At 44.9% G+C, this 25,894-nt stretch overlaps 1 protein-coding gene across 1 annotated transcript in view; it reads right to left on the bottom strand.

Moving 5' to 3' along the window:
- Positions 1 to 25,894, bottom strand: part of LOC122798817 — a 3,666,270-nt gene that overhangs the window by 2,319,006 nt on the left and 1,321,370 nt on the right. The window contains exon 9 of the mRNA XM_044067940.1: positions 7,297 to 7,315. Within this exon, the coding sequence (XP_043923875.1) occupies positions 7,297 to 7,315 (19 nt within the window). The remainder of the gene's footprint in view (positions 1 to 7,296; positions 7,316 to 25,894) is intronic.

Below are 25,894 nucleotides of genomic sequence, written 5' to 3'. Positions count from 1 at the left end.
CAGGGATGTGCGTTGCTGTCAGAAAACGTTGGGAGGAAATCACCCATTGCCACTGTCTGATGGCTTCTCGACACAAGGGGTAGGACCTGGTCCCACCCTGCTTGTTGATGTACCACACAACTGACATGTTGTCTGTTTGGATCGCAATAGTCTGGGAAGGAAAAGAGTCTTGAAGAGCTTGCAACGCTAGGAGCACCACTCTCATCTCAAGGACATTGATATGCAGATGGTACTCGTGAGGCTGCCACATGCCTTGGACTGTCCTGCCTAGATAATGCCCCCCCACCCTATCAGGGAGGCATTCGTGGTCACTGTGGCTACCGGAGGGGGTTGAATGAAAGGTCTGCCCTGAGTCACCAGTGGGGAGACTGACCACCAAGAGAGGTGTCTTTTGCATGTTTCTGTAAACAGGATCATGTGAGACATGGGTAGTTCCTGGAAGGACCACTGCTTGAAAAGAAGTCACTAAAGGATTCTCATGTGGTAACGTGCTAATGGTACAAGAAAAATGGCAGCTGCCATGGAGCCTAGAGCTTGCAGGACATGTCTGACTTGGACATTTCTGCTCTGCTTTAGAAATGACACTTGTTGGCGAACAGAGAAAACTCTTTCCTGAGGTAACCCTGCAAACATCTGTTTTGTTTTTAATTCTGCTCCTATATATATAACAGATTGACAGGGCAACAAGGCAGATTTTTCGAAATTTACTGTAATGCCTAGTTGGGTGCAGGTTGATATTGTATAATCCCATGCCTCTAGGAGTTGATGCCTGGTGGTAGCAGTTAGGAGCCAGTTGTCTAGATAGGGAAACACCTGGAATACTTGACGTCTCAGGTGAGCCGTGACTACTGCCATACATTTGGTGAACACCCTGAGGGCTGTGGTGAGACCAAACGGCAGAGCTCTGAACTGGGAATGACTGGCCCCTACCCGGAAGCGAAGAAATCTCCTGGAGCATCTATCCATTTATCCATTTTGATATGGTAGTACGCATCCTGAAGATCTATGGAGCACATCCAATTGTCCTGACCCAGAAAAGGGAGAATGGACTGCAGTGTTGCCATCCAGAACTTTTCTTTTTGTACAGATTTGTTCAATCTGCTGAGATCCAGTATTGGTCTCCAGTGCCCTGTCTTTTTTGGTACCTAAAGAATCTTGAGTAAGTTCCGGATCCTAGTTGGTGTGTGGGGACTTCCTGAATGGCTCTTTTTTCTAGCAGTTTTGAGACTTGAATAACTGCTTGATTCCTTAGATTGGGTGGGACATCTGGGATGGACTTTTTTGACTCCAGAGGGGGTTGATGGAAGGGAATTTTGTAACCTCCAGATATGATAGATAGTACCCATTTGTCTCTTGTTATATTTTGCCAGGCTTTTGGGTACAGGGAAAGTCTTCCCCCGACTGCCTCCAGAGGTGAGCAGTCGGGCAACCTTTCAGGGATGCTGGAAGGGTTTGGCAGAGAAAGTTTCTCTGTCACCCTGATTTTACGGTCCCCCTCTGCCATTGTTGTTGTTTCCCACTCTGCCCCTGGGGGAAAAATCACCATGTGTGTCAGGCAAGGGTCCCTGGGATTTTCGAAACCACATCTTTCCACCCCTCTGACCTTTGTGATAAGGTCTGTTAGGAGTGGAAAAACGGACTCCCATGGCAGACAGAGTCTTGCCTTCCTGCTCACACCTGGTAAGTGTATCTTTCACCTGAGGCCCAAAAAGCGAGGAGGCATCAAAGGGAGTATTTGTGAAGGATGCTCAAAAGGGTTCTGCAAATTGACACAGCCGCAGCCAAGCATGCCTCCTGAGAGCCACTCCTGTACCTGCGGCTCTGCTCGCTCCATTGGCAGGATAGGAAATCAGCCTCATGGAGAAGTTGATTACTGAATTAAGAGTCGCAAGCTGGGAAGCAATTTTGGCTGATGCTCCCTCAGCTGTAGGATCTTGTAGGGTATCTCCAAGCTCTTTAAGGAGATCCCTTTGAAGTCGTGTAAAATGAGAGAGATAATTCAGGGACCTCATGGTGAAGGCTGCTGAGGAAAACATTTGCTTCCCATATCTGTCCATCATCCTAGACTCTTTGTTTGGTGGATGGACAGACAAAGAAGTTTCTGCTAACTCTTTCTTGGTGGCTGCTGCTACCACCATGGCATCAAGTGGCACACCTTTAGTGAGAAATTGTTTGCCCTGGGGAGCTGTTGTGAATTTATTTGGTCTCCTCGGAGTAGGTTCCACAGAATCCAGAGCTGACCAAGCCTTTCGAGCCACTACACACATAAGTGGATCGAAAGGTGGAGCACCCAGGAGGTGGAGGGTCAGGAACCAAATGCCTCCAGGTATACAGACTCATCCTCGGTAGGGGCTTGGGAAGACAGCCACCCCTCTACCTAAGCATTTCAAGGATGTCCAAAAAGGAAACATCTTCTGAGGGGGACCTGGGGACCCTTCCGTTTCATCCAGGTCTGCATCTTAGGTGACAGACTCCGGAGAGTCTAGGTGCTTCCTCTTGCACCCAATGGGGAGTCCTAGGTATAGGTTCCCTACGCTTCTGGGCCGGAGGAGGAGCAGAGGTTGGCACAGTCACCACGAGAGAAAAAGACGATGGAGTTGATGGTAGGGCTGTTTCAGGGGACAGCACACTCCACATGACCCCGAAGGAGTCCCGACCCCGAGGCAAAGAAAGCTCCGGCTCCGAAGAGATGGGAGTCCTTCTCCACATCGAGGGCAATGGCTCTGAGGCCAATGTGGGAGCGGAGCTCACCTGCGTCGAAGCTCCGAGAGAGAGAGCGGGGTCAGACAAGGGTCCGATGCCACTTCCCCCCTTGGAGCTGATGAGAGAGCTTTGGCGCCCAGATCCCATGATGGACGGAACAATCAAGGTGATCAGAGCCGACGTCGGAACCAAAGAGTAGGTGATTGGCGAGGTTGGTTTTACTATCAGTGTGTCCATGGTCTCTGGCTCCGAACTAAGTCTAGTCGGAGGAGGAATGGAGATAGAGGCGGATGGAGTCGCAACCTGCTGAGGTGGGCTGGAAAGCAATTTTGCAAGGGCCTGTGATTTAAGCAACCTGCTGACTACTCTCTCCACATCCTGATCCGATAACCTAGAGGATTGAGAGGAGTGGGATGAAGAGCAATGACTGTGTTCACTTCCTAATAAGGGTGACTGTGACACTGAGTAGATTGGCTCCAATGAGGGAGACCTTGCTCGCTTGTGGCTCTGAGACGGCTCCGAGGTAGGAGTTGGAGCCAAGGGAGGAGTTATCTTGTCGATGCTAGTCGGCACCGACAAACTTGGTTGTTCAAGCCCGAGAGTCGGTTCCGAAGATGGAGCCGATGGCTTGACAGATTTAGAGGATTTCACTGGCTGAGAACCTTTAGCCAAGGAATCTTGTGGTTTCAATAATCCTCGAAGGATTAATTTGTTTTTGCGCTCCTGCAGGACCCTTGGACTAAATGGCGGATAGAGCAGGAGTCCTGCAGGTGCACAGCTCCTAAACAATAAACACAGCTAGTGTGCCCATCTGTCAGAGACATTTTCTGACAGCATGAGTCACACTTTTTGAAGCCAGAAACTTTGGCCTCTTTAGACATCTTAAACAACTAAACTTTTTTTTTTTTTTTTTTTTTTACAATTAAGGAAAAGAAAGGAGAGCCTCTAACTTAAACGGCTGTCCTAAGGGGGGGGGGGCTCTAATTTAAAAGGCCTGTGAGTATGGAGTGATGGCCAACAAAGCTACAACACACAAGAAAAGGCGGTAAAAGTACTATATAGACAAAAACTTGTTAAATTTTGAAGAGTAAAAAATAACTATTATAACAGAAAAAACTATACTAAGCCTGAGCCAGTAATGAAGCAACCTTGCAGCTAAAGCAGCAAACGAGATCTGGGTAGCTGACACTGGGCATTCTGGGATAAGGGTTAGCCTCAAGCCAGTAAACAGCTCTCGAGCTATAAAAGTAGGCCGAGTCGGAGCTGAGGATTGGCTCCAAACCCAAACAGCAAGAACAAAGGCGAGATGGGACAACTTAATATCTAAGCTTATACACCTACTCAACAATCATTAACCATTCTGTGCACTCTATATCTGAAAACATCCAAATCCTTCAAACTAACTCTAGTATAGATGGTATCATCATATAACATAGCTTTGATAGACGAATAATAGAAGTCCCTGTCGAGAATAACAACACACCCTCTCTTATCAGCTGGCCGAATAATTATATTCTCATCACTTTTGAAGTTAAATTAGAAGTTATGTACTTACCATAACGTTCCATCTGAGTAGGTGGACTCATTTGTCTGCAACCTGTGGGTATGGATCCGATATTGGATCCGAACCGGCATGGTTTATCCAGCTATGGATCCGAGCTCCTAGCTCCTCCCCTCACCCATAACGCCCTGCTCTCCCTACATGACCTCAGATCGAGTTTGCCCTGCACCAACTACCCTAACTAAAGGGTAACACACCCAATGCAGGAACTGACAAGGCCAGGGGGATAGGAGGGCGGGATGGTTGCAGACAAATGAATCCACCTACTCAGATGGAACGTTATGGTAAGTACATAACTTCTAAATCTGAAGTAGGAGATTCATTTGTCAGCAACCTGTGGGACAGAGTCCCCAGCTACCTGAATCTTGGGTGGCCATCATGGAAGGATATTCCGGAGCACCGCGGAGCCAAAGGATGCTCTACCTCTAGACGTGATGTCCAGCTTGTAATGAGAAATAAAGGTATGAGATGAAGCCCGAGTGGCTGCTGAACAAATGTCATCCAGAGGAACCCTAGACTTAAAGGCCGCTGAAGTAGAGACAGACCGGGTCGAATGAGCATGGACTCCCTCTGGTGCGGGCCTCCCAGAAGCTTGGTACGCTAACAGAATACACTGAGAAATCCAGCGTGACAAATGACCAGCTGTTCTGTGAAGATAAAAACGAAGCTGCCTGTGAACATCCAAGGAATGCAGCTTGTACTCACCTTTGTTTTGATACTTAGGAAAGAAAACAGGGAGGTTGATGGACTGATTAATGTTAGCTTCCGAAGCTACCTTAGGAAGAAAGGAGGGATTGATCCTGAGGCACACCCGGTCCGGATGGAAGATCAAATAAGGCGGTTTCATGGACAGGGCCTGAAGTTCAGAAACTCTCTTAGCCGAAGTAATGGCTACTAAAAAAGCAGTCTTAAGAGACAAGAATTTAAGATCTACTGTGGCCGCAGGCTCGAACGGGGGAGCGGTCAAGGCCTGAAGAACCAAGGAAAGATCCCACGGGGGAACCATTTCTTTGACAGGGGGTCTGAGCAAAAAGGTGCCTTTTAGGAAGATTTTGCATAACTTAGCTGACATAAGAGGCCCAGAGTCATGACCAACATGGTAATGAGAAATGGCCGCTAGCTGAATTTTGACCGTGGAACTACTGGCGCCATCATTAAAGAGAGTAGTAAGGAAGTCTAGAACCAAAGGAAGGGGAACCGTGAAGGGATCTAGACCTTGCCGCTCCGCCCAAATGGAGAAACGCTTCCATTTACTGCGGTAAATTTTCCTGGTAGAGGGCTTGTGGGCCGCTACCAGAATGGCCTTAACTGGGGACGAGATACCGGGAGTCCTGATTAGGAGTGGAACTGGAGCAGCCAAGCAGTCAACTTCAGGTTGTCCAGGTTCGGAGTTGGTAGGTTCGATGGGTGTGATATCAGATCTGGAATGGGATCTAGAATCCAAGGTGGATTCACTGAATGAGACCTTAGGTAAGGGAACCAGATCTGTCGAGGCCAGAATGGAGCAATGAGGATCATTCTGCACCCCAACCGAGAGGCTTTCTGAAGTACTTGGAGCATCAGAGGCAGAGGGGGGTATGCGTAAAGAAGACCGGGAGGCCAAGCATGCACCAGCGCGTCTCTTGGGGAATCCCCTGGAGGGGGGATTAGAGCGTAAAAACTGTCGCAATTGGCGTTTAAGGGAGAAGCAAAGAGATCGCAACAGGGTGTCCCCCACTGTGCGAAGATATGTTTCACTACTTGAGCATTGAGAGACCACTCGTACTGGGAGAGAATGGTGCAACTGAGCTTGTCCACAAGGATGTTGGACCGACCCGGAATATGCATTGCGATGAGAAAGCGGTTAGTGGAGATCTCCCATTCCCACACTCTCATGGCTTCTCGACATAAAGGGTAAGACCTGGTTCCCCCCTGTTTGTTGATGTACCAGACCACCGACATGTTGTCTGACTGAATCGCAATTGTTCCCAGGGGAAAGAGGGCTTGAAGTGCTTGCAAAACCAAGAGCACCGCCCTCATTTCCAGAACATTGATATGCAGGGAGGTCTCTGAATCGCTCCACGTGCCTTGGACCGTCCGGCCCGGAAAATGCCCCCCCCACCCGAGGCGGGAAGCGTCCGTGGTCACTGTGGCGAGAGGGGGAGATGCACAAAAAGGGCGGCCTCTGTGGAGATCCGGGGAATGGAGCCACCACAAGAGAGTCCACTTGGAAGCCTTGCTGATTGCAATGGGGTGATGCAGGGGGAGAGAGAAAAATGACCATTGCACCTGAAGTGTCCACTGAAGCACCCGCATGTTCAAGCGGGCGAGCGGAAGAAGAGTAATCGCTGCCGCCATAGACCCTAGTGCCATCAGGACCAATTCCGCAGGAGCTGAGCTGGAGTGAAGGATGGCCCGCACCTGGAGGCGCAGATTCCGAACTCTGTCGGTTGTGAGAAAGGCTCTTAAATTTCACATGTCTAACCTGGCTCGTATAAATTCTATTATCTGAGTAGGGACCAGGTTAGACTTTTCTATGTTTACCGTGATGCCTAGCCGGGGAGCTAGACGAAGAAAAGAGTCTCTTGCCAAGGATAGTAGATGCCTTGTTGGGGTGGTGAAAACCCAGTCGTCCAATTACGGAAAGACCTGCACCCCCTGAAGCCTCAGGTGGGCCGCAACCACTGCTAATACTTTGGTGAACACCCTGGGGGCTGTGGTGAGACCAAAGGGAAGGACCCTTAACTGGTAGTGAGTGGCTACCAGCAGGAAGCGAATAAACCTCCTGGATCGTCTGTCCATTAGAATGTGGTAGTACGCATCCTTGAGGTCTATAGAGCACATCCAGTGATTCTCCCCTAGAAGGGGGAGGATGGATTGTAGAGTGACCATCCGGAACTTCTCCTTGGGAACTGCCAGGTTCAATAGGGACAGGTCCAGAATGGGTCTTAGGTCCCCTGTCTTTTTTGGCACTAAAAAGAACCTGGAGTAGAACCCTGATCCGATCTGGTCTGGGGGGACGGGCTGAATGTCTCTTTTTCTCAGCAGATGGCCAATTTCTGCTGAAGCGGCCTCCCTTTGATCGGGTGGAACATCGGGGAGGATTTTTAATCTTGGGACATGAAGAAAGGGGATTTTGTAACCTCTGGATATAATCTGGTGTACCCAGCGGTCCGATGTAATGGACTCCCATGCCGCTAGGTGCTCCGAAAGACGTCCCCCGACTGCCTCCAGAGTGGAGCAGTCGGGCAACCCCTCAGGGTTGCTGCGTGGGCCGTTCAGAGAAAGGTTCTCTGGACCCAAAGTTCCTGGGAGCCCCTCTGCCCCTAGGGCGGCGTCCTCCATGTCCTCCTCTGCCGCGGAAGGACTGGTTGTCCGGAGCGGGTTGGGATTGCTGGGACTTCTGGAACCACATCTTCTTTTGGCCCTTTTGGTTCCTAGAGTACGACCTCTGGGGCACAGAGAAGCAGACTCCGACGGCAGACAGCGTCTTCCCGTCCTTCTTGCTCTGAACCAAGGTGTCGCGAACCGTCTTGCCAAAAAGGGCAGAACCGTTAAAGGGGGCATTTGCGAATGACGCCTTGAAGGGCTCCGTGAAATCGCAATGGCGGAGCCAGGCCTGGCGTCTTGTGACTAGGCCCACTCCTGCAGCTCTAGCGGCTCCCTCGGTAGCATGGGAAAGTAACCGCATAGAGGTGTTGGTCACGGATCGAAGAGTGGCCATACGGGTGGAGTGCAAATGTTTGTCCCCCTCCGACATGGACTCTGGGGGGGATGCAGCGTATTCCTTGATAAGATCGCGCTGCATCCTAATGACATGTGCCAAATAGTTGAGCGCCCTCACTGAGAAGGTCGCTGAACTAAACATTCGCTTCCCCAAATGGTCCATCATCCGAGACTCCTTGCTCGGGGGATGGACTGAGGGACTCTCCTGAGCGAGTTCCCTCTTAGTGGCTGCTGCCGACAACATGGCATCTACCGGGGGTCCCTTGCTCCAGTGGGCACGGTCAGCAGGGGGGCTAAGGATCCTGTCCGGCCTCTTGGGGATTGGCTCCATGATGTCCGGTTCCTTCCACGCCCTGGTGGTAATAAGGTCCACCAGGGGGTCGGCAGGAGGGGACACCCAAGAGGTAGATGGGCCCGCTTCAAATGCCTCCAAGAACACGGACTCGTCCGAGGAAGACTTTGGGGCAGACCACCCACCTCTTATCTGTAACATTTCCATGATGTCTCCAAAGGAGACATCCTCAGGGGGTGATCTTGGGGAGCCTTCCCCTTCCTCCAAGTCAGTGTCTTCAGTTAAAGACTCGGGGGAGTCTATGTGCCTCCTCTTACACATATGCTTGCGAGGTGCTTCCTCGGGGGGGCTGTCCAAGGAGCCCTCGCCAGCGATGTCCAGTTCCAAAGGAACTGCTTGGGGCAGTGAAGCGGGCTGTCCCAGTGGCCGGGTGACGGAAGCCTGGCCCAGAGCAGATGGAGTGCGGGACGGAGCCGAAGCAAGGACCAGGGGTCCGGATGCCCTCAACAGAGCCCTCTCCACTACATCAAAAGCCGAGGGGGAGCCAGCCTCGACTAAAGGATCCGAAAGTCGGCTCCCCCTCGGATCCGATGAGTGGATTGGAGCCGGCGCCGAGCCCCTCGGATCCGAGGGAACAGTGCGCTCCGACAGGGACGGCGCCGAAGGCACACTGAGTCCCTCGGATCCGAAGCTCGGGCCAAGGCTCCGAGAGGTCGGATCCGACAAACTCGAGGGCAGGGTCGGATCCGAAGTACCCAGTACTGTAGGCGCCGACCCACCCCCGGCTCCGAGGCTGCCCGGCTCCGAGCGCTCCGAACCCGGGTAGCGGGTCGGAGAAGGAGCTATGGGCTTGAAAAATGGGGTCGAGCTCCCCACAGGGAGGCAGGAGCACTCCCATCTGCATCTGGGCCTGGATGAACCTTCGCATCATCCGGTCCAGATCAGCATCGGAGAGGCTATAGGTAGACCTCGACGAGGCTACCGAGGTAGGCCTTGAGTGCCGCCTCGATAGCCTCGAAGGAGGTCGGGTCTCCTCATCCTCAGGCCCCGGTGAAAAACAAGGGGACCGGAGCCGAGGAGGAGGAGAGCCAGCAGCCAGAGAGGCCGGAGGAGAAGCCCGCTTAGCCAGCGGGGCCGAGACGGAGGTCTCGGCCTGCCGCTTGTGGTGCTTCTCTCTTCGGTCCTTCTTCCTGGCTTCCCTCTCCTCCGAACCCGTAGAGGGAGTTTGAATCCCGGGAGGAGGAGGGGGAGCAGGCAAGGCAGGAACCGCAGGAGCAGTAACTACCAACGGGGCGGGGGCCGAAGCCGAGTCCGGGGGCAAGAGTCCCATCAAGACCAGCTTCGACCTCCACTCCTTCAATGCCCTGGGGTTGAACCCTGCACAGATTGAACACCCAGAAGTGAGGTGTTCAACCCCAAGGCATCGAACGCACCGAGTGTGGCCATCAGCAGGGGATAGCTTATGGCCACACTCGGAGCATTTTGAAAAAATTGCCTTTGGGGCCTCAGACATATTCACTAACTTACCTTTTTTTTTTTTTTTTTTTTTTTAAAGTAAAGCAAAGTAAAACTAAACACTCACACAGAAGGCCGCAAAGAATACACGCGCACACAAGCTTCGTACCAGCGAGGGGAGGGTACTACAAAAATAACCAAGTTAATAAAAAATTAATTTAAAAGAGGGAAAACCTAAAACTTTCACACAAATTATGAATTTTCTGACAGAAAATCCCTATTAAAACACCAAAAAAAGCACTTAGCTGACAGGAGCTCAAAATCCAGCTGTCACCATGAACGCGGCAAACTAGATCTGAGGTCATGTAGGGAGAGCAGGGCATTATGGGTGAGGGGAGGAGCTAGGAGCTCGGATCCATAGCTGGATTAACCATGCCGGTTCGGATCCGATATCGGATCCATACCCACAGCTTGCAGACAAATGAATCTCCTACTTCAGATCATAGGTTAGCTTTCAAAAGTTGTAAGGTTATTAAAAACATGACTGCGTTGTCTATCATTAAAGACATTAAATAAATCATTTTCACATAGTTTAATAAAGGCTTCCATCAATGGATGATTCTGAGGTGTAAAAACACTAGGCTTCTTAAATATGTCCATATAGGTTTCATTCACGTCTGTAAAAGTTTTTAACATGGGAGATCGTAGGTTTACCCCGGGGATCACTTCTGTGTCACTACCAGACAGAGGCACAGTAAACACAACCTTAAAAAGGGCACAGTAAACTCATTCCAAGGGATGGCAAAAGCCAAACACACTCTGGCTAGGCTTGTAAATGCCCTAGGGCAGATAGCCTAGTATGAACCTATGAACATAAGATTTCTAACAGATAGCCTCAAGTCAATAATAGTTTCATTTAAATTAGCCATTTGGGAAGGAATAAATGAAAGTCCTTTACTCAGAGCTGCAACTTCTGTGTCAGTAAATTGTCTACATGATAAATTATATATTACAGAGTGGCATTTAGTTGCTACATGCATTTGATAATCTGATGACCCATCAAGTTCACTGGTTGTTTCCTCTTTGTCCTTCTCCAACTCCTGGACCTGCTTAGGGATTTCATATCTGTTTTTTGAATAGGTAGGGATAGAGTAGGAAAAACCTGATTAGAGCATACTGGACTTTTTTTCCTAACATAAGTTCGTATTTGTACTGGACTCAGTTTTCTCCTTACATCAGGTCATGCAGGTATAGATGTCTCTTCCCCCAGAGGTGTGGTATAAACAGAACTATCCATAGGAATTATATCAGCATCAGTCTTATTAGTATCTTTACTACTGATACCATTATTTCTATCACCATTAACATTACTGTGTTCACTCAGACAAAGCCTCAGCTGTTCTCAGCCATGAGAATACATTATCATTCTTAAAATCTCAAGTCTCTCTAATTTTTCTTCTTCTGCATGAGAATACATTATTCTTACAATCTCTAGACTCTCTGTCTAATTTCTTCTTCTTCTGCAGAGACAATCTCTTCTTATATAAGGAAATATTATCAATAACCTCACTCAAGGCCAAATCAACAGACTCAGCTGAAGCACAGCCATAAAGATCATTCTGCTGCCTCTTGACACTCTCCAAGAGCTCTAATTCAATAGGTTTGAAAAAGTCAAATACCCAGACAGTAATGGGTCACTATGGTGAAGGGAAAGTTTTTTTGTTTTTTTTTAACTTCTGTGCAAATCTGGACAGGGCAGGATATGACTGAATTAGAACAAGGAGTATAATAAGAGGCATCATGCATCGCTCCATTCATTCATAATTAAACGTCTACTGTGCCATCCCTTCAGTCTGTCACTGCATTCATGAAATTTAGACAGATAATTGTGTGTGTGGGGGGGTGCCTTCCATCAGCCAAAAATAACTGTTAGCAGTGCTGATATGACAACCCAACAAGATATAGAGGAGAACCATTACCTGCTGCCCCACAGCATACTCTCTAGCTCATGCATTCCTGTCATACCACACCTTTTTCTGTTGTTGGGCTTCTGCCAGGTTCTCCTGGACCAAGCCCATGAGTTCCCTGAGCCTTGTCCTGAGGTTTAGGATGTATGCCACAACAGACTCCTTGTGAGACTCACACTCACCTTCCCACTCATCTTGAATTAAATCTAGAGGCCCCCTCACACTATGCCCATGCAGCAACTCAAAGGGTGAAAAACCTGTGGATTCCTGGGGAACCTCTCTGTAAGCAAACAACAGATGGGGCAAATATTTGTCCCACTCCCTCTTAAACTAATCTGCAAATGCCCGTAGCATGGACTTGATGTTATAACTGATAGCCAGTATTCCGGCGAGTCCTCTACTAATATATGGGATTTTAAAATTGTTTGGACACTTCTATAACTTGACACCATTTTGGGGCTATCTTCTTAGACTGCATGTCACATGAATGTAGTCCACTGCTGTTTGTTCACATCTCCAGCATCTACTCTCTTTAAGGGTGTTTTGGTTTAAATAGTGTGGGGGTGTTTTTTGCCATGTGGAAATCTATTTATTAAGGGTGAATCTGGTAAGTGGAGGAAGCCTGGTGTCATTTAATGATCTAAGACAGAACAACCTTTCTGTTTCCTCCAGTTCAGACTCCAACAAAAGTACCCCTTTTTGCCTTAACTGGACAGTAACAATCTCAGGGGGTTCTAGATGTTGTCTATATACAAGTTTAAAAGAGGGGGCCCACTCTCCCCTTTCCTTCAATTTTCCTGGTGGGGTGAGGAGCCTGTGATTTTTATACAGACAACTGCGTAGCTATAGGTATTCCTACCACTAAATGTTTGCCTTGGAATATGCATCTTAGAGTTGAGTATAGGAGATTACTTCCGACATGGGTAGGGGGAACAGCTGCTTTATACAGATGATTCCTGCTTCAATCCAGTCTATCCTACCAAGGATTTTTTTTTGCCTATGGAGATTTTTATGGTTATACCACAAGTAGGAATTTAATAACACATGAATTACTTTATCTGGGCTAGTTACTGCACAGTTTTGGTAAAAGTCATCCATACCTCCTGGATCCCAGACCTTTTATGAGGGGGTTCTCCCTTTTAGTGCCTCTTGAGTGGGTTTCCTTATGAAAATATCTATAGTGGCTCAGATGGGTAAAGGCTTGTCCCAGTTTCTCTGGAAGACCCTATACTAGCCTGATCATCAGTCTTAATACCGGGGAGACCAAAACCACCATCCTTGCAAGTCATAAAGAGTTACATTCTGCTAAGTCTGAAGGGCTTACCATCACACATTACTTGCCTAATAACTTTTGTAGCTTATCTGGGAGATTAGAAAAGGAGACCTGAGGTAGGTATCTAAACATAAATATTATTTTGGGTAATAGGAACAATTTGATGGCTTGTAGCCTTTCCATAAATGGGAGCTTTTGAGCTTTTAAATTGAGTATTTTTATTCGTAAGCACCTTAGCAGAGTGTCTGCATTGCTTTCCACAAATTCACCTATTTTATATGTCATAATGATACTCGGCTATTTACATTTTGTGATGAAGTTGCGGGGGAGGGGGTGGTGCCCTGTCCAGAAATAGATTATGTGTCCTTAGAGTCAGCAGAAAAATGGCACATTTTTGCATACTAAACTTTAGCTCCAAATAATGACCAATATTATCCAAAGTACTAAGAAAGAAGGTCAAGTTAATCTGCGGATCTGTCACCCAAAGCACATAACCATTCATGTACCAAGATGACAAAATGGAACAGGACCTGGAAAAGCAGAGCCCTTTGTTGCCATGTTATTGTTGTAATATAAGACTTGAGACAAATGTAACTAAAACAAATAGATGGGGTGAGAGTGGGCAACCTTGTCTAGTGCCACACTTCATATCAACCCAGTTGGAAACCGTCTAATGAGTGTAATGTCTGAGCAGTTGGGTTGGCACAAAGCAGCTTGCATTTATCAATAAACTCTATGGGGAAACCTAACTCATGCATGCAGGCCCATACGAAACTCCATTGAAATTAATCAAATGCTTTATGAAAGTCTAATAGAATGGCTGCAGCAAGGGAATTTGTGTCCCTAAAATAGCTTTGTATATGAACCCATAGATGAATTAAGTCAAGTGCCCCCTTCTCTACCTGTATTAAAGTCTAAATGATTTGGGCTGACAAATTCTGGGATACATCCCAGGCCAGTAAGATCTTAGCAAATAAATGTAAATCTGTCTGGAGTAATGAAATAGGTCTATAATTGTTAGGATCCAGTGGGTCCCCAGGTGGCTTGGGTAGCATAATTACCTTGGCATTGATTAAGTTCTGTGGGAAACTGTCCAATTATAATACACTGATTGAACATTGGGCCACTCAGGCTATGCTTAAGTTCTTTATAATTTATAAAATTCCATGATGCATCTATCCAATCCCAGGTCTTTCCCCCCAGGCAATGTTTTCATCATTGTGTCAAAGTCTTGCATGTGAATGGGCCTCTTTAGTAGACTTACCCATTCCTCCCTTAAACATGGAAGATTGTATGTTTGCAAAAAATGTTGCTATTTTATCCATCTGCCAGTTAGAAGCCTTTGAATATACTTCTGCATAGCAGCCTTAATACTCTGTTTACTTCTTGTTTAGATGTGAGGAGTTCCCCTTTTCATTTTTCAAACCTGCTATGCTAATATCTCTTCTCTGCTCTTCTCCCATTTTAGCCACTAGTTTTTCTGAAGTGCACCCTCTAGCCTAGTAAAAAAGTTTCATACACTCCTCTTTTTCCAATATTTTAATGTACATTAAATGTGTATACTCCTTTTTCAATTGTCTAATAAGTTTGAGTGTCTCCCTTTTATCTGTCCCACTCCTTTTTGATGAAAGTCCTTTTTCCTTCTCAGAAATATTAATGAATAACCTTTTCAGCTCGGATTCCTTTTGTGTCTCAGCTTGCTTTTATACTATCATCTCCCTTCTACATACCATTTTAAATTAAGGCCAGGTATGGGTTGAATTTGACTTTTCCCTCTCAGGCTTTTGCCACCATCTTTCTATCCAATCTTTAAATAATGTGTAAACCCTTAAGCCCACAGGAGTAATGGCTCAAATTTCCATAGCATTGCTGAAGCCTGTGCAAGGCCTAATTTGAGTCTTACAGTGAGCATTTTGTGATTCAAAAGGGGACCCACCTCCGTATTTATGTCAACATCCTGAGGCATTCTATGTGTTGAGAGGAACCACGTCTAACACATTTGCTACCTTACCATCTGGTGTATAAAATGTGAAGTCTCTTACTTCTGGTTGGTACACCCACCATATGTCTATTACATTTAACTCCTATACCATGCTGTTAAGTTGTCTGGTACCTTTGGGAGTTCTTCTTCTCTCTTTTGATAATCTGCCTAGTTCTGCATTCAAGACTGCATTAAACCCCCACACAACAATATCAAATCGAACCCCCCAACCCTGTGATGAGTCAAATGTCTTAATAAAACTCTGTAAGATTATAGGGTCATCTGTATTAGGGCCACAGAAGTTAAAAATTAGAAGATCTCCTTCACTAGTTCCTATGTGTGGAACCAACCATCTCATAAACCTATCACTCACCTTTGTATAAACCACCCACCACATTGAATGGTGTATAAAAGTGGCGAACACTCATTTGTAACTTGAGAAACAGCTACAATAAACAGATTCCTTCTACCACTTCATAAAATGTTCAGCTTTGTTTTTTGCCATTTTAATTTCCTGCAGAAAAACTAGCTGAGGAGAATTAGAGTTGATCTGTTTTAGGATGGCTACAGCTTTCACTCCTGAACTTACCGTCTTAACATACCAGCTTATGCAGTGTATGACTGACAGGTCACTCATGATACAACTGATACAGGTTTGATCTTAACCTTGTTAACAGTATCTGCTATACGTTGAGTGTGATAACCTGTGCTATCTAATCAATTTAAAGTACAATTAAAATAATCAGACTAAAAGCAATTATGACTAAATATACAAAAGCACTTCTGTTTAAGTCACTTTATATCAAAAAACTATGTTTACTCAAGCAGGTACTCAGGAAAAAGATTGCATAGCATTGTTTGTTTATTTATTTATTTATTTATTTATTGATCTGCAAGAAACAACACATATCTCAGTAGGCATCCTTGTAAGTGCTTTTCCTTTATTTGCAATACTTCTTATGTGAGTGAGTTAACCATTTAGTAAATAAACCATAACCATTTAATAAACAAAAAACAGCAAAATACAAAGCCAACAACTGCAGCCCATTCAAAGACTTAGACTTTATCTTTCGTTACTTTTAAGTGATTATTCTCTGTTACAAAAAATTAGCAAGGTATCTAAGACACCACTGCTGTGATCATAGCATTGCATCAAAAATTTATGAACCATCTTCCAGTGGGACCACTGCTAACTCCCCTTCTTCTATTATGTAGGTTAGTTGGGAGGAGCCAGCCCATCATTTTTCCAGTCTCATTGACTCCTTGACATTAATCTCTTGTTCCATCCTGGGAAGGCACATCCTCTGCAGACTGCATTAATGGGGCAAATCTACTGTTGCTGTCAACAGTCGAGGAGAAAAGTTGTGACTTACATCTGCTTAGTTCCTTTTCAGTGCATGACACCAATCTCATGTCCTTGCCCCTTTCTGTGCTGGGGACTTACTGGGAGAGGCAGTTATTAGTCTGTCTCTCTGTTTTGCTGGGTGCGTGATTGGAAGGAGAGTTTGAATGGCTTTAGCATATGATGTTTGTTTTATAGTTTCCTCTTCAGAAAAAGTTCAACCTCCTGAGGTGAGTGCAAAGAGAACTGAGTGTTATTTGCCAGGTGTAAAATGGCATGAAAACAAAGTTGCACTGGAAACACTAGTTCCCAGCATCAACTTGCCATTGCTTTCCTTTGATTCTAAATGGCTGCACTGTAGTCAGGTGCGAACCATACCTGATAATCTCCACATTTTACAGTTTGTCTTCCTGCAAGGGTCTTCGCTAAAACTGCCTCTCTATCCAGATAGTTTAGGCAATGGACAATGATGTGTCTGACCATTTCTGGTTGGAAGTTCCTGGTGTTGATATGGTGTGCTATCTCAGTCACTGCCTAGGACACGGTTTCCAAAAAAGTACTTAGTTCTCTCTTTATGAAGTGTAATGTGTCCATACATTCCATTTTTTCTGGTAGCCCTTTAATTCAAAAGTTATTCCTCCTCAACCAGTTCTCTGGATCCTCCAGCTTTTGCTGCATGCAAGAAAAGGTTGTTTGTAGATCCTAAATGGGGGATAGGTGCTGCACCTTTATCACAGGTTGATCTGACATTTCCTTATCATGTTTAGTAATCTCAGCATGTATTGCAGCTAACTATAATGTGTGCTTAGTCATCACTGGTTTTATCCGGGCCAAATCTCCTGCTGTATTTTTCATGATGGTGGTAAGAGCTTCAATGGATTCTCAAATTGCCCCAAGTTCCTCTCACATTCATTGTTAGGGTTGCAGCATACTCCTTCACGTGCCCAGGGTTTCTGTCTTTTGTAGGCCATAACTTGCTAATTTTAATTCAGGAACAAAAAGTATGCTTTCCCTTTTGCAGAGTTTTTGATAGTGCAGTTGATGTGCTGTTGAACCCCCTTATAATTTATACACTTTAGCTGCAATTTTCTAACCTTAAGCTATAAATTCTGCACTTGCGGGAGGACTAAGCTCTCAAGAGTTGCATCCCTGTGGACATATCCGTGTATCCAGAAATGGATTGATGGCTTCAAACTGTTGCAGCTGAATTGAAGTTGTGTCCTCAAAGAATGTGTATTTGGCTTTTATCGAAGCCAGGTAAACTTTAAGGCTTATGGAAGAAAGTTTTTAAGTTTTTTTCTTTTTATTACATGACTCAGTACAAATGATGAAACAGAGAGAATGACCCTTTGATGTTATACGTGAATATCATCTAAAACACTTATAAGTTTAAATTAATGCATCCAGTTCTTCTTAAAATCTTTTTTTTTTCTGAAATAGGATGACAATGTTTTTGGAACCTCAGATAGTACAGAACAAAATAAATGGCTTCAAAGCAAACAAATTGATTAAGCGTAGTCATAAAATATACTTTATAATGGTATTAAAGACTCGGTTAATGCCACATATTGGGAATGTAATGGAAGATGACCAGTCACTTAACAGTGCTACTATTAGGTTGTTTTTACACTTTCCTTTTTAATTGATGGCAGAAATAATGAGAAAATATACTACTCAGCCAAGCTCCTCGTGGTCCTGCAGAGTGGTGCTAGCAGCAGAGAGGCCAAAAGAGCGACTGCTAACCTGATAAAAGTGTTTTTTTTTTCCTGTTACTACCTGGACGACTGTCCAGTCTAGCTAAACTGCAAGTATTTCTGCTTCTTGAACTGTTTTAAACTGTTTAAAGTTGTTTTTGCACCTGCACTTTTAAAGTTTGTCCTGTTTGTTGTATTTACCTGCTGAGGCTACACACTCAAGTCCGCTAGCCTGTGTTACATATTTATTGCATTTTCCTGCTGTTATTGCAAAAAAAGAAAAAAAAAAAACAAAAAAAATTATCCTTGTTTCCCGTCTTTCCTGACCTAGAGGAGTCCAAATATAGGCTTTGCTGTATTCTGGACTTTTGGAAAGTTCTTGTGTTGCCCATTTCCTTTCTTGGATAAAGGGTGGCTTCTTTGTTCACCAGTGGCAGTGGGGAGCATACAGCAGCCTATCTATCCCTGGAGGAGTGTTCCCATCACAAGAATCTGGTAGTCTATTGGCCGTTTTGGGCCAATTTCTAGTTCTTTCAAGTTCCCCTGTATAAAACCCACTTTGACACGGTTTTAGCGCTTGTTACTACTCAGCCAAGCTCCTTGTGGTCCTGCAGAGTGGTGCTAGCAGCAGAGAGGCTAAAAGAGCGACTGCTAACCTGATAAAAGTGTTTTTTTTTCCTGCTACTACCTCGGCGACTGTCCGATCTAGCTAAACTGCAAGTATTTCTGCTTCTTGAACTGTTTTAAACCAGTTACAAGTGGCGTCCCACAAGGCTCAGTCCTGGGACCTCTCTTGTTCGGTATATATTTCTCTGAGGTACAGGCCAACACAGAAGGACTGTGGCTGACCAAGTTTGCAGATGACTGCAAACTGGGCACCATAATCAACTCTCCAGCCGACAAAAGCATCCTACAAAAGGGCCTCATAGAAACAGACAACTGGTGACACAGCCATGGCCTCAAGCTAAACGCCAAAAAGTGTATAGTCATCCCCTTTGGCAAAAACAAAGTGCCCATAAATTACCACAAAGGTGGTAATCCATTATGTATGGAAGAAGTAATTAGGGACCTGGGGACCCAAGTTGATAGCAATCTCTCATTTGACAACCACGTGGCCAAAGTGGTTAGAAAAACATTTTATATAGCCCACCTAATCATGAAGGGATTCACATCTAGATCAGGGGAGGTCATCGTGCCTCTTTACTCATCCCTCATCAGGTCCATAATTGAGTACAATGCCCCTTTTGGAATGTACCTTATCAGACACCTGCAGCAACTGGAAAGACCCCAAAAGTACCTCACCAAGAGGATCAAAGGGCTCAAACAGATGTCATATGCTGCCCGGTTAAAGAAACTCCAACTCTACTCAGTGGCATACCGCCTGCTCAGAGGCGATCTGTGTCTGACGTATAAAGCCATGTCCATCCCGGAATTGATGGGCATGCTGCACCTCAGAAAATCCAAATCCCATCGAGCTACGCGCTCAAGAGACTTGAACCTCAGCACTGAAATAAATAGGACATGCTGGAGGGACAGATTCATAACCCAGAGGCTCCCTTCACTCTGGAATAAAATCCCAGTCCAGTTTAGGCAGAGTCTCCCTCATTGACTCTCTTCAAGAGGAATCTTGATGAGTGGATGGGAGATCATAGGTTTACCCCAGGTATCACTTCTGTGTCACTGTTAAGACAGAGGCACATTATACTAACCTCGAAAAAGGGCATAGCAAAATTCATTTAAAATGGGTGGCGAAAGTCAAACACACTCTGGCTAGGCTTATAAATGCCCTAGGGCAGATAGCCTAGTATGAACCTATGAACCTAATATTTTAAATCACTGATGAAGCTGGTAGTGGGACCAGCTATCCAGCTTAGTAACAAAACTGAAAGCGTGACATAAATTTACTGGATGAATTTGGCTATTATAATTTCTTGTCATTTACCTTTGATGTTTTAATGAGGTTAGTAATTATTAGCATCACAAAGATAACATAAACACTTCTAACTGGTTTTAATAATAACATTAGTCGAGGAAGTATCATTCAGTTTACTTTGTCAAAAAGGTCAGAATTAAACATCCAGACTTGAACCTGCTTTCCCTGAATCAAATATAGCTCATTAAGCATAACAAAAAAATCTCCTCATTTCAGTTGAAACACCCTTTTCTTCCCATAAAAACTATTTATTTATCCCAGCAGTACAATGAGAAGGGAGAACTTAGCTTCTAAGGAGGTTGTGACGACCAGTTTTCCTCAGCATCAGAGTACAAACCCCTGTCTCTGTCAGACCCATCCAACTAGCCCTCCTCAGAGACATTTTGACTGACCTAACTAATGCATAATAAAGGCTGTGTAACAGTAGAGACTGTCCGTAATAATGTCTTATCTATGGTGTGAAGATATGAGGTAATGCCAGCTATGCCAGGAGAAGTAGGCCAGTGGATGTGTAACATATGCCAGGATAGCTAGCTAGAGTTTTGTAAACAATATGTCATTTGTATATCAAACTGATTTGTACAAGTGCTTAGGTTGAAAATGTATTTGTAAAGTTGCGTGTGTTAAAAAATGTACCATCATTGGGTTCTGCTGGACAAAAAAAGAAATGCACCTGTATGTCAGACTGTATTTTAACTGTGGAAATTAATATAGGTTTAGGTTCATAGGTTCATAGGTTTATACTAGGCTATCTGCCCGAGGGCATAGTTTAAAATCAAATTACCTTGTAGGCCATAAAGATTTTATCTTACAGTTCTGATTGCAGCCAGAGACAAAATGTCTGTCAAAACAAGGATAAGGAATCCTGCTGTATTGTCTTTAGCAATGAACTAATTGCTACCCTTGAAGGGTGGAAATGTTTAAATGGTTTTATGCCTTCCAGATGCTATAACATATTTTAGCAAAGATCTATCTGTGTGTATGGTAACACATATGTACAAGATTCTGGTTAGTTTCTAGTAAAGGGGGGGGGGGGTAGTATGGAAACCAGAAGTCAGACGACCAGATGTATGTGATATCATTCTGTAATCCAGGACTGAAATGATGTTTTAACACCAGATGAGACAGAAGTCTCAGAGCAGTCTGTTTTTGAAACCTGACATAGAAGGATCACTCACCCACTTCATCTTGTCTTGCTTTAGTAAGTAACCAGGGAATAGCAATTCTTTAGATTAGTCAGGAAAATATAGTGAGGTTAGTTAAGTGCTGTTTCTTCTGCATCTGTGTGAATCTATTCATCTGTGTTATTTTAATATTTCCTGTGTCTGAAACTCTGATGTTTATTGTAAATCGATATTTGGCATTTTCACATTTTTTTATGTATTATTAAACATATTTAAACCTTTCATTGTGGCTGGTCTTTTAGAGACTGTTTTAACCTTTGGGAGTACTTATATCTACTTGATGATACTGTGGCCACATGTGCAAGCCTTACTGCACTGGTCAAATACTACCATTTGTATTCATATTAATTTTACTCAGTATAATTGGGTACCATTGTAAGAGGCTTAGAGTTGCTGGCTTTGGAGTGTCCTGGTGACAGTAATTACCTTATAGTCTGAGAAGAGAGGCATAGCTAGTAAATCTGTGCTAGCCTTTCTCAGGGGTGTGTGTGTGTGTGTGTGTTTGCGAAACATACCCTCTCAACCATACTGAATTCCTCTGTATTTACCGGTTTTGAGGGCAAAATAATGGGGTTCCACGAATTCTCCAGTGGCCCCTTCAATTCCTGATTTTTTAAAATTTTTTATTTCCAGGTTAAAGTAGTGTCTGATGTCATCACACACTGCCAGAGTATCCCGCGAGCATGATGACAGGAGAGTCAGACTGTGTTAATGTTTACCACCTGAAAATTTGAATAGCAGCAGGCAAGTATAGCAGCGAGCACAGCTGGTGTATACAATTTAACTTAAACAAAGTTTATCTTCATTCTACTTCTGCTAAGTTGCCAGCCTTTGTTTTACTCCAAACTAGTCCTCCCCCAGGATGAGAAAATGTATTCTCTCTGGCTTCAAGTAAGTAAAAAAAGATTTAAAAAAACATGCATATGTTGCATGTATGCCTTAATGCATCACCTATGCCTAATAGAAACTGTGACTGTCTGACTGCAGGATGTGCACACAACACATACACTTTGAAAGCTAAAAAAATACACATAAATGTAAAGGCATCTAAAACACCATAAACAGACTGAGCCTGTTAACTGAATGCCTGAGATTTGTTTCCCTTGTTGTTACTCATTTTCACTGGTTAATAAAATACAATGCACCAATACAAGGGACACAGTCATTGTGCTGAATGAAGGCTTATGTTACAAGAACTGTAGTGGACAAAGAAGTAAGTCTTAAAGAAACGGTACCTCTAGGTGTATCAGTAAATCAAGACGTTCTATAATACCTCACAACTAAATTTTTTTAAATTAAATATTCACTGTGCACCATATCCGAGCATAAAGAAACATGTGATTCTTCACAGAGAAATACATAAAGCTGACACTGGAGATACACTTTGAAACTAAAATGCATAAATGTAAAGGCATGCAGAAACACCACCTAAACCAGATGAGCCATTAACTGAATGCCTGAGATTTGTTTCCCTTGTTGTTTTCCCAAGCTAAATTGAGTTTGTATAAAGTAAATGCATGATTTTAAATCTCAGCAAGGGAACACAAAATTCAAGGATGTGTGGGAAGCATGGTGCTGGCATTGTACTCACACCCCTTGCCCCTAAAACATTACAAGCATTCACTTGGATAGTATTGATCATTGATGTGAATGAAGGTTTGATGAGAAGTTTGAGAACTTCATAAGGGAGTTGGGAGAAGACAGAAATCAACAAAAGGAAGCAGTTGTTCTAGGAAACGGCATGCATATTTTCTAAGGGGGGACTTCCATCCTAGTTGTCTCATGCTGTGCTTGTGTGCGCTAATAAGAAGTTATGTACCTACCATAACGTTCCATGTTAGTTGTCTTCTCTCGCCTTCTTTCTTGCTTGATGGGTTCGGAGCCGATCCTCGGCCCGAACTCCTTGCTATAGCTCGAGGCAGCCCCAATCCTTACAAGCAATGTTAAGTTGTCAATCTCGCTTTCATTCTTGCTTGATGGGACAGCGTCTAGCACCTCTATCCTGGGTGGCTCAATGGAACAAACTCTTGAGGACTGTAGAGCCAAAACTGGCTCTGTCCCTGGAGGCCAAGTCCAATTTGTAATGGGAAACAAAAGTGTGAGGAGTGGCCCAAGTGGCCGCTGCACAAATAGTGTCTAAAGGCAGTCTAGCTTGAAAAGCTGTAGAAGTAGCTAAACTCCTAGTTGAATGTGCTTTAGGTTTTGAGCACAGCTGTTTTCCCCTGATCAGATAAATTTCAGTGATGACCGAAGAAAGCCATCTGGACAAAGTCACTTTAGAAACAGGAAGGCCTTTTATTATCCGCATAGGAAACAAAAGTTGATCAGATTTTTCTAATTTTTTGTTCTGTCCAAATAATATCTAAGCTGACGGTGGACATCAAGATAATGTAGCTTTTGTTCAGCTCTATCTGAATAGTTGGGAAAAATACAGGAGATCAATAGATTGATTCAGATTGTTTTTGAAGCGACCTTAGGTAAAAAGGATGGATTAGTTCTCAAAGATACTCTGTCTTTGTGAAAAATCAAATAGGGTCGAACCGAAAAGAGCATGAAGTTCAGACACCCTCCTGGCAGATGTAATAGCCACTAGGAATAAAGTTTTCCAAGAAAGATATTTCAGGAACAAGAAACAGCTGGCTCAAAGGGGGAAGAATCAAGGATGTCAGCACTAAATTTAAATCCCACTGGAGGAGGATTCCTGATTGGAGGCTTTAGTAGGAAAATCCCTTCAAAAAAAGGCCCTGCAGAGTCTATGGGACATAATATTATGATCTGCTATCCCGACATGAAAATTAGAAATAGCAGCCAACTGAACTCTGACTGTGGAAGAAGAGGAGCCTGCATGGAAAATCTCTGCTAAGAAGTCCAGAACTGCCTGAACAGGGGCAGTAAAAGGATCAATATTTTGGGCCTTAGCCCAATAAGAGAAACGCTTCCATTTGCTTGTGTAAATCCTCCTGGTAGAGGATTTTAGTGAAGTTACTATGATATCTCTAACTGGGTTAGAGATCAAAGGAAGCCTGGCTAAGGAAGGAAGTGGAGCAACCATGCTGTGAGGTTGAGAGAAGGGATTGACCGGTGCAGCTGACCGAATTGGTGAATCAGTAGATCTGGCACTGGGTCCAGATGCCACGGCTGCACCAAAAGGTGACGATGGAGGAACGGGAACCAAACTTGTCGAGGCCAGTAAGGGGCAATGAGAATCAATTTGGCTCAAAACGGTAGCTTTCTGGATCACCTGAGGGATCAGAGGAAATGGAGGGAAGGCATAAAGAAGTCCCTGGGGCCAATCCTGGGTCAGAGCGTCTCTGGGGGGATGGCCTGAAAGAGGGAAGAGGCTGAAGAAGTCTGGACATTTGCTGTTTTGGGGAGTAGCAAAAAGATCGCAACATGGACGACCCCATTCCAGAAAAATCTCTTCCCTTATGGATTGCTTGAGAGACCACTCGTGAGGCATGAGAATAGCTCTGCTCAATCTGTCCGCTATAATGTTGGTTTTCCCAGGGATATGCGTTGCTACCAGAAACCGATGAGAGGAGATCGCCCATTGCCATAGTCTGAGCGCTTCTCGACACAAGGGGTAGGACTTGGTTCCGCCCTGTTTGTTGATATACCAAACTACAGACATGTTGTCTGTGTGGACTGCAATTGTCCCTACGGGAAGAAAGTCGTTGAGGGCTTGCAACGTTAAAAGCACTGCTCTCATCTCCAGGACATTTATGTGCAGATGGTACTCGAGCGTTGCCACGTCCCATGAACCATCCTGCCCTGATAATGACCCCCCCCACCCGATCAGGGAGGCATCCGTGGTAACAGTGGCTATCGGGGACGGAGGTACAAAGCACCTGCCTTGGTGAACCTGAGACGATGTGATCCACCAAGCAAGATGTTCTTTGCATGTTTGTGTCACCAGAATCTGGTGACGCATTGGGAGTTGCTGGTATGACCACTGTGTGAACAGCATCCACTGAAGGAGGCGCATGTAGAATCGAGCCAGGGGAAGAAGAGTGATGGCCGCAGCCATAAGACCTAATACCTTTAGAACCATTCTGGCCTGTACCTTTGCTGGCCAGAATGATCCTGACATGAGTCTGAATGTCTGAAACTCTTTGTTCTGTAAGGGTAGCTGACATCCCAACAGTGTTTAAGTTTGCGCCTATGAAGGTAATAGACTGGCAGGGCGATAAGGATGACTTTTCGTAGTTGACTGAGATGCCCAAATGAGAACAAAGGTCTATTGTGTAATCCCTGGCTTGTATAAGCTGATGCCTGGTGGTGGCTGACAGGAGCCAGTCGTCGAGATACGGAAACACCTGGAATCCTTGACGCCTCAGGTGAGCCGTGACCACTGCCATGCATTTGGTGAACACTCTGGGGCTGTAGTGAGACCAAAGGGCAGGGCTCTGAACTGGAAATGACTGGACCCCAGCCGAAGCGGAGAAATCTCCTGGAGCGTCTGTGAATTTTGATGTGATAGTACGCATCCTGAAGATCTATTGAGCACATCCAGTTGTCCTTCTGTAAGAAGGGCAGAATTGACTGAAGAGTGACCATTCGAATCTTGTCTTCCTGACAGACTTGTTGAGTCTGCTGAGATCCAATATTGGTCTCCAGTCTCCCGTCTTTTGGGGACCAAAAAGAACCTTGAGTAGATTCCGGGCTCTGAATGGTCTATTGTGACTGGCTGAATGGCTCTTTTTTGCAGTAGTTTTGCGATCTCTAACTCTGCAATGTCCCTTAGACCGGTGGGTACATCTGGAAGGGAACTTGAGGGGAAGGGACTTTCCTCGAAGGGAATTAT

Source organism: Protopterus annectens, chromosome 3.part1 (assembly GCF_019279795.1).
Source record: "Protopterus annectens isolate FY-2018-M chromosome 3.part1, PAN1.0, whole genome shotgun sequence".
In the NCBI taxonomy this organism is placed as follows: domain Eukaryota; kingdom Metazoa; phylum Chordata; order Ceratodontiformes; family Protopteridae; genus Protopterus; species Protopterus annectens.
Note: the sequence above shows the minus strand (reverse complement) of the source record. Positions and strands in the feature narration are given on the sequence as shown.